This window comes from Bubalus kerabau, chromosome 8 (assembly GCF_029407905.1).
Source record: "Bubalus kerabau isolate K-KA32 ecotype Philippines breed swamp buffalo chromosome 8, PCC_UOA_SB_1v2, whole genome shotgun sequence".
In the NCBI taxonomy this organism is placed as follows: domain Eukaryota; kingdom Metazoa; phylum Chordata; class Mammalia; order Artiodactyla; family Bovidae; genus Bubalus; species Bubalus kerabau.
The window spans coordinates 117,253,876-117,268,402 of record NC_073631.1 but is presented as its reverse complement, the minus strand read 5'-3'; the positions used below and the strand labels follow the sequence as shown (position 1 = coordinate 117,268,402).

Sequence of the window (14,527 nt, the reverse complement as noted above, 5' to 3'; positions counted from 1 at the left end):
CTGAGAATCTGGCTTTTTATATGAAAGCTTCCCACTTTTAAGGTTTTTTTTAAAAGTGTTTTGAGACGCACTGTGGGCTGAGTGAAGCCTGTCTGGCTCTCCCAGCTTGCAGCATCCACCTCGAGCTTTCCTTACCCTGTCACCTGTCACCTGTCATCTCTTCTAGCCTTCAGGCCCTGAACCTACATTGGTGTTTCTCAGGGGGCCCCAGTCTGAGACACACAGCACGAAGGGTTGCTGTCACTTTAGGTGGCCTCCTATCATCAGTGAATCAGAAACAAAATGCAGAGTCTTGTCAAACACTCAAGGACCTTCTCCCAGGCAGAGAAGCATCATTCATCAGTTCTCAGAGATATGCTGCTGATGGGAAGGGCCGGAGCCTTGGAGATGCTCCCTGTCGACTTGTCCATGTTGTAAACCCAGAGCAGGGGGTGCTGGGGGAATTCAGGATGCTTGTGACAACCAGCGGGGGTGAGGGAGCAGTCAGATGATGAGCGGAGGAGAACGTTGACCTTGAGATCAGAACATGAGCATTTGAGCCCCTACTGGCCGTCTGGCTCTAAGTCAATCATTAACCTATGTTACTCATCTTTAAAATGGGTATACTAATGGGGCTTCCCTCATAGCTCAGTTGGTAAAGAATCTGCCTGTGATGCAGGAGACCCCGGTTCAATTCTGTGTCAGGAAGATCCCCTGGAGAAGGGATAGGCTACCCATTCCAGTCTTCTTGGGCTTCCCTTGTGGCTTAGCTGGTAAAGAATCTGCCTGCAATGTGGGAGACCTGGGTTTGATCCCTGGGTTGGGAAGATCCTCTGGAGAAGGGAAAGGCTACCCACTCCAGTATTCTAGCCTGGAGAATTCCATGGGCTGTATAGTCCATAGGGTCACAAAGAGTCAGAGCACAACTGAGCGGCTTTCACTTTCACTTTTCACTAATAGTAAACCTATTCGTGGATGGCTCAGCAAGTAAAGAATCTGCTGCAATGCAGGAGACCTTGGTTCAATCCCTGGGTCAGGAAGATCCCCCGGAGAAAGAAATGGCAACCCACTTCAGTATTCTTGCCTGAAAAATGTCACAGAGGAGCCAGGTGGGCTACAGTCCAATGGGTCACAAAAGCCAGACTTTTCATTTCCTGGGATGTTGAAAGAACCAAATTAAATCAAGAATATTGAACCGTTTTATCAGCTGTTAAGCTCCATAAAGATTCATGTGTTCATTTGGAGGCCAAACAACTTGACAAAGTTTCTCCCAGTAGCTTGAGTAAGACACACACAGGTGGCCTGAATGCAGTGTGCTAGTGAATATTTACAACTGGTTCTTGACAGGGTGGGAAGGGGGAGCTGAAATCTGATTTGTATCATCTGCTAATTTCTGTGGTATAAATACTCTACCGGAGCTGATTTTAAACTACCAACATGACACTCCAGCACATCACTGGGTATTACTGTGACTGAGTAAATTTGCTGCCAACTGAGGGCTAAGCCAACAGGGTGTAGATCATTTGGAGAGAGGACTTGTCCTGTGCATTTTTCAGTACATTCCATAAAGATTTGGATGAAGAGAGACGGTCCCACTCACTGGATTTATGAATGATGCTCAACTGGCAAGCGGGGGGAGGTAAATATATTGGATAAAAGAATTGAGATCCAAAAGCTCTTGAGCTGGAATAACCGCTTAATTCTTACAAGAGGAATATCCTCGAATCCAAAAAGGCAACTTTAGAAGTATGGGATGGGGAGAGATGTTTCGTTACAAAGTAGAAAGGGAGTCAAGTTTTTAATTGACAGGAAATTCGGTACAAGGCCAAAGTGGGGCGGGTGTTCACCAGAGAGTGCTGTGTTGTGAACAGTGAGGACTTCATTCAGTCCTCTGTGACTTAGAGGATTTTCACACGTGTCCTCTTGTTTCCATTTTCCTACTCACAATAATGCAGTGAGAGAGGGGAGATGATGCTGAACCCATCTTAGAGACGAAGAGACTGAGGCTAGAGAGCTTGGCCCTTTGTCCTCCCATCGATAGGTGGTGGAATGAAGACTCAGACTCAGGTCTTCCAGCCCCCAGGGCCTGCCCTGTGTTCTGCTCATAAGCACATCACTCTTTTTTTTTTTTTTTTTTTTACTTTTTATTGGAGTAGAATTGATTTACAATGTTGTGTTAATTTCTGCTGAACAGCAAAGTGATTCAGTTATACATATATACACATCCTTTTTTTTTTTGGCCTCACCACATGGCTTTCTTACTTGCTGGACCAAGGATTGACCCCGGACCCTCGGCAGTCAGAGGGCACAGAATCTTAACCACTAGACCGCCAGGGAACTCCCATCTTTTTCCTATGCTTTTCTATTATGCTTTATCCCAGGATATTGAATGAAGTGCCCTGTGCTATTCAGTAGGACCTCGTTGTTTATTTAAGCACACTGTTCTGAGCACCCTGTGTTCCGTGGCTTCAGGCAAACCAGAGGCTGTGAGGGGGGCGGCTGGGTGCGGGGGCATGGAGCCCAAGGAATAGTGAGGAGCAGTGTTGAGAGGATAAGTTTGCTAGACCTGCCAAGACCAAGTGCCAGACTGGGCAGCTTTAACAATGGAAATGCATTCTCTCACAGTTCGGAGGCTGGAAGCCCAAGACATGGGCAGGGCTGGTTCCCTCCGAGGGCTGTGAGAGAAGGCTGGGCTCCAGACCTCTCTCCGTGGCTGGTAGGCCACTGCCTTCCGCCTATGTCTCCTCACGTTGTCTCTGTGTCTGCCTGTCTCTGTCATAACCTCCCCAGTTTTATAACACCAGCCATATTGGATTAGGGACACCTTAGTGACCCACCTCATTCTAACTTGGTCACCTTCTTAAAGACCTCATCTCTAAAGATGGCATTCTGAGGTACTGGGGTTGGGTCTCCAGCAAAGGAATTGGGTGGAGGGAGGGGACGCCATTTTCCCATAACAGGGGACTTTGAGAGCTGCCTTCAGAAGGTGGTGGTGGTGGTGGTTTAGTCGCTCAGTCGTGTCTGACTCTTTGCAGCCCCATGGACTGTCCAGCTAGACTCCTCTGTCCATGTGATTCTCCAGGCAAGAATATTGGTAGCCATTCCCTTCTCCAGGGGATCTTCCTGACCCAGGGCTTGAACCCGCATCTCCTACATTGCAGGCCGATTCTTTACCAACTGAGCCATCAGGGAAGCCCGTTCAGAAGGTAGCGTCCTATCTTATGAGAAGGGAGTTAATGAGTGCTGGGTGGCCAGAACCTCCAGGAGGTGACCTAGGTCACACCCACCACAGGAGGAACCAGGGCCCCGAGGAACAGTTTGACTTGCTGCCACCACGGACTCCCTTGGGCCTCTTGGCTGCCGGACACCAGCTTCGCACCCGGCTCTGCGTGGGAACACGCGGAGGTGGTGGAAGGCCTCCAGCTGTTCTTTTCCACAGATACGCGGGCAGTCTGGTACCCTGTGGGTACCTGGCTCAGCAGTACCCACAGCCCGTCCTCGGGCAGCTCTGCCGTTGCTCAGCCCTGGTGCCCCCACTGTCTGTGCCAGGGTTTGGGTGCAGCTCCCAGAAACTCACAGATTTCACCATCACCCTGGGGCCTGGCTGTGGCTGCTGATGGCCCTACCACTGTCACCAGGGCCAACAGCCCCAGCAGGCCACAGTCCCTCCGAGGAGGACGCTCTCGGGGGCATTTGCTGATCTTTTCCGCAAGGAAGCCCGGAGCTCTGGGGTGAGGTGCACTGGTCCTCTGCTCCCCCCTCCTCGCGTTGCGGCTTTCGCCGTCGGTGGCAGGAGCTGCCATGCACTTCTCCGTCTTCCATGCTGTCCATGCCTTCAGCCCCGTCCGTTCCCACTCAGTCCTCAAACTCAGAGTCCTGGGGGCCGAGGCTGTGTCCAGTGTGTGAATCAACGGTACCTCGTACAAGACATCACATAGCGGGGGCTCACTGGACACAGGAAGGGGCCAGGAGCAGGGGGCAGGGGTCGGGGGCGTGGCGGGAGGCCCCGAGTGTCCTTCAGATGCCTCCATCAGCAGCTCCCAAACCTCAGCTTCCCTGGACCCGACAGGCAGCCTTATGGGTTCCTCTTGGGTTTCCTTCCAGTTGATTCACTACTCGTGGTGGCTTCTCAATGTCTTCCCTCCTTCCCTGAAGCCCCTCCCACCCTGTGTACTCATGGTCATTCTCCAGTCAAAGAAGCTTCCAGTGGTTTGGGTAGAACCCAGACTCCCCTGTGGCTCTCTGGCCACTGTGAATAATTGCCTGGCCAACCTCTCACGGCTACCCTCCTGTGGGACTCCTGATGGCCCGCAGCTGAGGGCTCTGAGGGCTCCTGTCTTCAGCAGTCCCCTAGCTGGGGGGTGGTCGGCAGCAGGACCCAGAGGTCAGGCAGGGGCTGAGCCCACAAGGTCCCGCAGGCTTAGCGTCGGAAGCTAGTAATAGCAGGCGCTTCATTAACAGCTCACTCTGCGCCAGATGCTGTGCTGGTCTGCCCACATATATGACCTCGTTTTAATCCTCACATCCACCATGAGTTAGGTGATGGGCTCCATGTCTTGCAGACGGGGAAAATGAGGCTCAGACTGGTCAAGTGACTTGTACTTATTTATGGTCATGCAGAGGCTGAGCCAGGCATGAACCCAAGTCTGTCTGATTCTAGAGTTGTGATTCTCAACCCTGGGCAGTTTCACCCTCCAGGGACAAAGGACAGTGTCTAGAGGTGGGGAGAGGAGCGTACTGGTAGAATTTATTGGATAGAGGCCAGGGATGCTCCTAAGATCATACAATACACGACGGCCCCACAGGAAAGCATTGTGTGCGTGTTAGTCGCTCAGTCATGTCCAGCTCTTTGCAACCTCATGGACTGCAGCTCACCAGGCTCCTCTGTCCATGGGATTCTCCAGACAAGAACACTGGAGTGAGTAGCCATTCCCTTCTCCAGGGGATCTTCCTCACCCAGGGCTCGAGCCTGCATTGCCGGCATTGCAGGTGGATTCTTTACCATCTGAGTCACCAGGGAAGCCCACAGTAAAGCATTATCCAGCCCCTAAATGTCCACAGTTGCCACAGGTGAGATGCCCCGTTCTTGAGTCCAAGCTCGGAGTCATCACTCTGAGGAGCTTGCAAGAGACCTCACCCAGGGCAGTAGGTTCAGGGCCTGGGGGAGGACAGGACTCCAGAAGAGATGGAGCAATAGGCAGGGCAGTAAGGCCCCATGGTCACAGCTCTGGCCCAGGACAGAGTGGCTTGCCATGGCCCAGGCAAGTGCCCAGATCCGGGAGAAGGGTATGGGTCAGGGCAGGCCGAGGGGCTACCTGGAGGGGATTCACTATACAGGTCGGGGGTGAGGGCACCTGCTGGCCTGTTACACAGGTTTGCGGAAACCAGGAGTGATCCCCCAATCAGGTCCAGGCCTTGAGACCACCCACTCTGTCTCCCCCTGTCTGCCCCATTGTGGGGCTTCATGAGCAGCTGTTTGAGCCCCAGAGATGTCCGGGGTGTGCTGTGTGGGGACATGGGAGGGGGCCAGCCTGGCTTTGACCATGACGTCCTTGATCACGGGCGGGCTTCCCAGACCGTTGTCTCTCAATCCCACATACTTTTGCCTGGTTGCCCAAGAATCCTCGGGCCCTCTGCACACAGATGGAGACTTCTGCCTTTTGCTCGGATCATTTCTCCTACCTTCTTAGACCAGATCGGACCCTGTGAGTTCTCCACACCCATGACCATTGAGTGGTATCAGGAAGGCAGGACGAGGTGACACTGGGGCTGCCCACAGCCTATGGGCAGGTAACCACGTGTTCCCAAAGGAAGCACCTGGGGTGATTCCTGGAGGACAGGGAGATATCCCAACATGGTAGACCATGTGAGTGGGTCCCAGCCAGGAGTTCCATGGATGCACACATATGCATCCATCTGTCCAGCCAGGAGAAGCCGCTGAAGGGTCCACTGATCCACCCACAGGAGCAAGGAGCCAGGGGCCTGTTCAGAGTTTAATTAGGATTCATTTTTTTTGGCTAAAAGGTAATTCATACACAGGAACTAACGCAACTTCCTCCAACACATTGACATGAATTTTAGACACCTTGATGGCAAGTTTTCTGGAATTTATATTCCCAATGTTTGAAACATTCTGCTTGAGATTTTTGGAGAGTGAGTTTTAAAAGATAATTGAGGGTAATTCAGCTTAAATGTGCAGGCCTCTGGGGATCTTGATTTCCTTCTTTAAAAAACAGGTGTTTAGGGAAGGTGGAGGAGTGTGTGTGTGTGTGTGTGTGTGTGTCCCCAGCAGGAAGGCTCTCCATGAAGGGACACCAGAGAGGCAGATTGAGATGAAGGAGAGAAGCCAGGGAGGGACCTTGACGTTGGGAGACCTGCTCTGCAGTCCCAGCCCTAGAACAGCATAGCGGCTTTGGGCAGGTCACATACCTTCTTAGCGCCTCCTTTTCCTCATCTCTAGAAAGGGAATCCCAGCCCCCACAGGACGGTTAGACCTTTCAGTTAGACCAGTTAATGAAAGTGCTTGAGCTGATGTTGTTGTTAATCCTGCTAACCTCAAGCACAGATTGTAACACCACCCAGCGTTTGGAAACACGCTGGAAATCTTGAGTAGACTTGGAGTGGGTTCTCATTACTCACACCTTTGAGATATTGGGGCTTCCCTGGTGGCTCAGTCAGTAAAGAATCTGCCTGCAATGCAGGAGACCTGGGTTCGATCCCTGGGTTGGGAAGATCCCCTGGAGAGGGGAATGGCTACCCACTCCAGTATTCTTGCCTGCAGAATTCCATGGAGCCTGGTGGGCTACAGTCCATGGGGTCGCAAGAGTTGGACACAATTGAGCGCCTAATACCTGAGATATTGGAGTCTCTGCCATGTGCCAGATACTTGGGATTTATCCACATATAGGACATTAAGATCCTGGTCTTTGTGGAGCTTACATTCTAATGGGGGAAAGAGAAGAGAAAGGCTAACGTACTAAATAAGTAGATGATACAGGACAAAGAAAGGTGTTCAGGACTTCGGAAAGAAACCCAGGAGGATGAAAGAGATAAGAATGTGTAGGGGGGAGAGAGAGGGGGAAGGGAGGCTTCTAACAGGGTGGACAGAAGTGTCCCATCGAGAGGGGGACATTCAAACAAGGACTTTAGAGAGGCGACAGTGTTAGCTGGAGGAAGCATGTTCCTGGTAGAGGGAACAGCAGGCTCCAAGCTTCAGGAGTGTCGAGGGCCTGGGGTGTCTGGCCGGGGCGGAGAGAAGAGGGAGGGGTTGCAGGAGAAGGACACAGAGGGAGCTGGGAGGGGCAATGGGACTGGGTCCTGGGACCCCCAGACTTGGCCCTCACTGGCAATGAGATGGGGGGAGTTTGTGGGGGCAGAAGTGATGGCATCTCACTCCCTTTGCTAAAGGACCCCTCTGGTTGTGTGTTGAGGGTAGACCACTGGGGGCCAGGTTGGAAGCCAGCTTATTCACTGCTCATGGGTTGGAGCAGGCTGGGAGCCATGGAGATGCGAGAAACACTGGGTTCTGGATGCAGAGCCAACAAGACTTGCCTTCAGATTGGATGTGGGGTGGGAGAAAAAGACAGGATTCCAGGATGTGCCCAGCTTGGGGGCTGGAGCAGTGGGAAGCAGGGTGAGGAGGGCGGGCAGCGAGCCATGTTTGAGGTGCGAGAGCGGGGGTTTTGTTGTGGGCGAATCTATTCAAGATCCAGGTGGAACTGACAGTGTGTGAGTAGACACTACGTGAGTCTAAGGACTGGGAGAGAAAATGGGCTGGAGGAAAACTTGGAGAGTTGTCAACATAGAGAAGGTATTTACAACTCTAAGACGGGGTGATGGATGAGATCTCCAAGGAATGATTGTGGAGCAGGGAAGAGGAACATGGTGCGGGGCTGACGCACTGGAGCCATGGCCTGGAGCGTGCCAGACGGGGGACAGCAGCTCATATGCAGGGGGATGGCCGGGTTTAGGTGGGAGCACAGAGAACTCAGCTGCAGGAACCAGGGGAGCGATTGCCGGGAGGTGGGAAGATATGGTGGGATCTCTGGAAGTTCTTCAGAAGCTTCTCTTTTCTCCGGGAAGTGAGAAGCAAGAGCATCAGCTGGGAGAGAGGAGGAGGTTGGAGGAGAGAGAGGATGTGGAAAACTCACATAGGGGACTGAAAGCGGGGAAGGACCTGATGGTTTAGGGAAGGAGGGGGCCAGTGGGCAAGATGAGGCCAGCTGAAGTCTGAGCTCCAGAAAAGACAGTTGGGCCAGGTCATTGTAGTGGCATGTCTTCTCCAGCCACATCAGGTCCTGGAGTGCAGGGGAGGGGTTGATAAAGCCGGTTTAACTCTTAAATAAGAGCGCCAAGAGTATGTGCAAGGGAAGTAAAAGTGGTAAAGTTTACATTATGTATGTTTTTTTGTTGTTCAGTCGCTAAGTCATGTCGGACTCTGGGACCCCTTGGACTGCAGCATGCCAGGCTTCCCTGTCCTTCACCATCTCCTGGAATTTGCTCAATTTCATGTCCACTGAGTTGGTAATGCCATCCAACCATCTCATCCTCTGTCACCCCCTTCTCCTCCTACCCTCAATCTGGGTTAGGGTTAGGGTTAGGGTTAGGGTTAGGGTCTTTTCCAATGAGTTGGCATCAAGGTCTTTTCCAATGAGTCGGCTCTTTGCATCAGATGGCCAGAGTACTGGAGCTTCAGCTTCAGCATCAGTCCTTCCAGTGAATATTCAAGGTGGATTTCCTTTCGGATGGACTGGTTGGATCTCCTTGCTGTCCAAGGGACTCCCAAGAGTCTTCTCCAACACCGCAGTTCAAAAGCATCAATTCTTGGGTGCTCGGCCTTTATGGTCCAACTCTCACATCTGTACATGACTACTGGAAAAACCATAGAGGTATGTTTTACCATAACTAAAAATAAGAAAGAGTAAGTGTAAGAGGGTGTGTTTGTGATGAGGGGTGCAGGTCAGAGAAACGGACCAGCAGTTCCAGTGGCATCACAGACTTTGGATGTCAGGGAGCTGGACAGGGAGATGGTGGTCAGAGAGTGGGGTGTAAGGCTGAGATTGGTGGTGGGGCTGGAATGACAAGGATGCAAGAGGTGAAGCTGGCATGAGTGACTGAGGGAGGGCAGAGAATCGCTGGAGAAGAGGCGGCCCAGGAACCCAGAGCCCTGACGTGTGGGAGGGACTGTCCATGAGGACCTGGGAAAGCAGCAGGAAGAGGTCAGGGGTGACAGAGGGAATGGCTGTGAGCCAGGAGCTAGGATGCTCCAGAAAAGAAGGCGCCATGGAGGTAAGATGCAAAGCCAGGGGTCTGGAAGCAGCAGCAGCGAGGGGCAAGGAGGGTCCTAACCCACCTGGAGGCCAGTGGCAAGGCGGACTCTGCGAATACCACTGCCCTGCACAGAAAATTTCAGGGGGAGTCGTTACTCAGTGGTTTCTGCCACAAGAAGGCAAAACAGATGTTCACAGAAATGGCTGAGTGTATTGGACACTTTCCTATGACAGCCCACATGGAGAAGAACTTGGGTTGGGAGATGGCTGTGGAAGAGGGGTGCACAAAGCCTTGGGGGTCCCAGGGTGCAGGAATTGAGGGGAGTCTGGGCCTTTCGATGACTCCGGACACAGTGGGCACACAAAAGGCATTACGGCAGGAAGGCAGCCCCCCACCCTGGCCCGGGGACACCAGGGCAGAATGGCACCTTAGTGTTAAGAGGAGAGGGGGCCCTTTCAGACCCTGTGAGCAGGGCTCACCCTTCCCTCCTAAAGGAGTTACAGAGGTCTGGAGAACTGGCCCTGGGTGACTCCCCTGGACATTTTATCTGTACATTCCACTGCCTGCTACCACTTGGCTTAATTTCCCAAAAAATCCTTTAAGGAAGTACGGATGATTTTTTTTTTTTTTTTTTGGTATCAGTTTTCTTGACTCAGGTGACATTTCCAGCCTCAGAATGCAGTGGTTCGCAGGACTCCGTCCAACCCCCTGGTCAGAGCCCTGTAGCAGAGCTTAACCTCCTGGGGTGAGGGCTGGGGTGCTGGCCACCAGCACCTTCTCCTGGTGTCAGCTGTGGGACAAACAGGAGAGGAAATCAGAAGTGCTGGATGGGGCCCCTGTCCACCAAGAAAGAGGATGGCCGGGGTGCCAGCAGGGCAGAGTGCTGGCTGCAGCCCCTCGGGAGTGTGAGAGGGTCTCCCCAGGCTTTGTAGTGAGGTAGGCACCTACACCCCCACTCCCCAAGAAAGAGAGGGAGAAGCCCCCTTCTGCTTGGAGCCCTCTTGCTTTTGCCACTGAATCTACCCAGACAGACGGGTGCTGGAAGATGAGTAGGGAGCAAAGATGGCTCTGTGGGACACCTACCTGCCTGCCGCTCCCCCACTCTGGCAGAGCTATGCCCTGGGTTGTACCCCCGAGGCTGTGGGAGCCATCTGGGGCAGTGATAGCGCCCCTCGGCATCCTGGAGAAACACCACCCCACAGACCCACCTATCCTCTCAGAATGGGTCCAGGCCAGTGTGGCTTGCTTTTTGCTACAGGAAGTAGAAGTGTTAGTTGCTTGGTTGTGTCGGACTCTTTGCGACCCCACGGACCATAGCCCCACCAGGCTTCTCTGTCCATGGGATTTCCCAGGCAAGAATACTGGAGTGGGTGGCCATTCCCTTCTCCAGGGGATCTTCCCGATCCAGGGATTGAACCCTCATCTCCTGCATAGCAGGCAGATTCTTTACCGTTCTGAGCCACCGGAGAAGCCCAACCTGATTAATGGTGGCCCTGAGGGGAGTGAGGGAACATGCTGTGAATCCCAGATGGGCCTTCCGTCTGAGCCCCAGAGGTCCAGGGAACAGGGAAGTACAGTGACTTGCCCAAGGTCACATGACAGTCTTGGCACCCTACTTTTTTTTTTTTCTTCTTTCTATCATATTTGTCTCTCTTGTGTGTGTTTGCAAAACTGACACAGAAAGACAACGTCCCACGGAGACGGACAGCCCCTTTGGAGAGCCGCAGAGCAGGTCCTGGGCCCAGAAACATCCTTGCAGGAGGAGGGAGGCTACTCTGGCCTCAGAAGGGCTTGGGGGGAGTAGCCAGGACGAGGGGGAGGACTGTGCCTGCCATGCCCCTGGTCTGGTCTGCCAAGGTCCTGCCTGCTGGCTGGAGGAAGCCCCTCACCAGAGGTGGGGCGTAGGGTGCAGACTCCTCTTGGCCCAGCCCTGGGGACTGGGCCAGAACCTGAGGTCTAGCCAAGGTTTCCTGGGGGCCTGGGGCTTGGGCCAGGCAGGTCAGCTGTATCAGAGCTGCCTCTCGGCGCCCCCGGCATGCCCTGGCGTTTAGTGACCAGCGGAGAAAGTGGAAGCTGGGTTTAGGGGTGGGCCAGAACACAGAAAATCAGGGGTCCTCAGCCTGATCCAGTGGTCTCACTTCATTCCCTCTCAATCTCTCTCACACACACACGCACACGCACACACAGTCTGTGGGGGTAATTTCATGGCCCTAAGGAGACCTTCATTGCTGGGGATACGGGGACGCGGGCGGTGGAACGCGGTCTCCCCCTCCAGCCTGGCTTCCTTTGTTCCTCCCTGGCCGTCCTCCCTTCCCGATCGGCTTCCCTCCTCTCCTAGCCTCCTTCGTTCCATTCTGCCCCTCCTTCCCGTCCTGCCCCCTCCGCCCCACCCCCAGCCGTGTGCCCGCCGCGGGGACCCCCCGCGGAAGGCGGGAGGGTGGGACCCTCCGAGCGCCCCGGCCCAGCCTCGGTGTCCATCCATCCTCCCGCCGGTAAAGAGTTAAGTCTCTCGGCTGCATCCCCCCGCCCCCCCCCACCGCCGCCGCCTTTGAGTCCCGCAGCTAGGCCCCGGGCTGACCTTCACCGCGAGGGAGGCAGCAGTGCGCATGCCCGGGCCGGCTCCCGCCGCTGCCCGGTTCCCCGGGCGGGCGAGGGCGAGGGAGGGCGGCCGCGGGCCGGGCCGTGCCCACCCCCACACCCCCCCAGCGCCGGCCGCCCCCCGCTCGTGCCCCGTGGAGAGGGGGGAGGCTGCCGAGCCCGTCCCGGCGGTCGCGGCGCATCTCTCCGCGCGCGCGGGGAGAGGCGCTTTGCCATTTGGTACTGGTGGTGCTTCGGCAAGGGAAGGCGAGATGGGGGGACGGCAGGGGGGACTCCGGCTCCGGGCGGACACGCGCGCGGCCTGCCCGGAGCGCGGCCTGGGCCCATCGGCCGTGTCGAGCTGGGAAGGAGGGCACCCTGCCCGCTGAAATCGGGGCCCTCCTGCCCACCCGGGGCGGGAAGCAGGAGCCAGCAGGCGGCGTGGCTCTTGCTGAGCGCCCTTCTGGGGCTGAGCCCTGAGGATCCTGGCCTTTGTGAGATGGGAGTCCTGGCCCCGGGACACCCACACTGGCGCCCCTGCTTTCTGGTCTGAAGGCAGCCCCCGCCCCGGGGGTGGGGGCACACCTGGGGTCGCCCCTGTAAAAGCAGTCTGCTGGTGAGGGCCTTGTGAGTGGGCAGATCGTGACTGAGTTGTGCCTGTAGGTGCAAATTCATGTGACTCCTTGTTCCTCTGGCCTTTGCATTGGTGCTTGTGCCCCGGGGGACACATATGCACTATGTATCTGCTGTCTCTGTGTCGGTAAGGATGCCTTCCAGAGAGGGGCTGCAGGGCAAGGCCCTGGGCCTGGGGTGGCCCAGGAAGGTGTTGTCTGTCGACTTGAGTGACCCTCCCCTCAGTACCACCAGATCCCTTCCTTGGCCTGACCATCTCCTTCAGTCTCGCCCACCACCAAGACCAGCCCCTCACAAATGTCAAGTGTGCCCACTGGGCCCATCTACCTCCTGTGCTGTCTTCTTTCTCCCAAAGGCCTCCCCAAGAGTTGAGAGCTCCAAGCTTTACACAAAGCTAGAGGCGTCTGCCCTTGTCCCTGTCCCCCAGGGGGACATGTCCCTGCTAGAAGCACCCACCAGGAGGTGGGGTGCCCTTGATGACTCACATCTTCAGGTAAGAGGCAGAGGATGAGCTCTGTCCAGTGGCCCACTGAGCTCTGGGTGGTTGCAAGTGTTAGTAGGCATTGGTCAGGTCTAGTCCCTGTGTGCAGGCACGGGGGGACAATGGACCTGAAAACCAGCCCCAGATTTCATGGGGCTGCAGCCCATTTGGAAAACTCTACATAACACACATGAAACTCAGGGCACATGAGACATTAGTCAGCAGCAAAGTGCCATTTCATGGCCAGGGTAGATGGTAATGGGCATTCACAGAATAGAAAGATCTGTGCATGGAAGTGGAACCAAGGAAAGGAGGTGGGGCTCCAGACGGGCTTTAAGGTATGAATGTGATTGGGACAAGTAGAGAAGCATTTTCAGGGATCCAGGCAAAAGAATAGCAGGAGCAGAGCCTTGGCGATGGGAATGAGCGAGGGGTTTTGGAAGTTAGACTGGAGAGATTACCTCCCCAGGTTACCAGCAGCCACCTTCGTGGCCAGTGGCAAACAACCACCCGTTCCCACCCACCAGGACCCATTATCTGTGAGTGTGGGTGTGGGGGAAGCCTGGGTAGAGGTGTGGTAGGAAGGGGCTCTCTAGGTCCCTGGTAAGGTAGAGGAGGAGCTGCCTGGACCACCTGCCTTCTCTAGCCCTTCAGGGGATTGGCTGTGGGCACTGAAATGGACAGTGACAGCCAGAAGCACAAGGGGGCCAAGGAAATTAGGCTGCAGGCAAAAAAAGACTCCCTAGGCAGAGCCACTCCCTGGGTTCTTGGTCCCGACCTCTGACGGCTTTCTAAAGGGTTGAAGGTCAAGCTGGGTTTTCAGGATCTAACCTCAAATAAAAAAGTGTACGCTGGGTCTTCAGGATCTAACCTCGAATAAAAATTTCCAGCAAATTCCCCAGGGCCCTGCCCCGCCCTCACCTGGGTACGGACAGTGCAGCCCCTGGAGGCAAAAACTTGACCCCTTCTGGTCCCAAAGACCCTGGGGCGCTTCCTCCCGGAGGCGGGGAGAAGGGTGTGGCCTCTGGGGCGTGGGCGGGGCCAGGGCTCCCAGCCTGGGGACTCGCAGGGTTTGCCTCTCCTGTTTCCTGTCCCTCCTTCACCCCAGCTCCCTCCATACCACCCCTTCTGGGGCTCCCTCACGGCCCCACCCCTACCCCTGCTTTCTTTGGGGTCCAGAGGCTGGCCCTACCATACCCAGCGCCCCAGCTCCTGCAGGTCCCCCGCTCCCACCCCCACCCCATTCCAAAGCCGTCAGGTCGCGCTGGCCTCCCCCTCCCCACCCATCCGTCCACCCCAGTTCCTTGCCTGCCCCCACTGCTTCCCTTCCCGTTCTCACGAGCCTGGCCCACCTCCCTCTCTCCGAAATTTCCCCTACTGCCTCGACTTTGTCACAGAGAGACAAAGACTCACATAGCCCGAAATAGACACCCGGAACGGGGAAACACAGACCGTGTCCAGCCACACACACGCACCCGCGCCCGCCCGCGCGCGCGCACACCGGAGGCTCTGGTGGAGGGAGGCACACAGAGGAGGCATTTATCTGTGCACGCACGTAAACATCCACACCCACGGCCACCGGCCGTG

The 14,527-nt window shown here is 55.3% G+C and overlaps 2 protein-coding genes across 4 annotated transcripts in view; one reads left to right on the top strand and one right to left on the bottom strand.

The window, feature by feature from the left end:
- SMARCD3 (SWI/SNF related, matrix associated, actin dependent regulator of chromatin, subfamily d, member 3) overlaps positions 1-14,527 on the top strand; it is a 31,747-nt gene that overhangs the window by 7,114 nt on the left and 10,106 nt on the right. The gene's annotated exons all lie outside the window — the stretch shown is intronic.
- On the bottom strand, positions 7,780-14,132 carry LOC129659673 (translation initiation factor IF-2-like). 3 transcript variants are annotated; one of them, XM_055591293.1, is made up of 3 exons: positions 11,828-14,132; positions 9,332-10,039; positions 7,780-8,850 (listed from the first exon to the last, which is right to left on the bottom strand). In XM_055591293.1, exons 1-2 carry the CDS (start codon positions 12,713-12,715, stop codon positions 9,962-9,964), a joined length of 966 nt encoding a protein of 321 aa, XP_055447268.1. In that variant the 5' UTR covers positions 12,716-14,132; the 3' UTR covers positions 7,780-8,850; positions 9,332-9,961. The 3 variants fall into 3 exon arrangements, 2 of the variants coding, with proteins under 2 accessions (XP_055447268.1, XP_055447269.1); XR_008718173.1 differs by lacking the exon at positions 9,332-10,039; XM_055591294.1 differs by lacking the exon at positions 9,332-10,039 and having other exon boundaries at positions 7,780-8,847.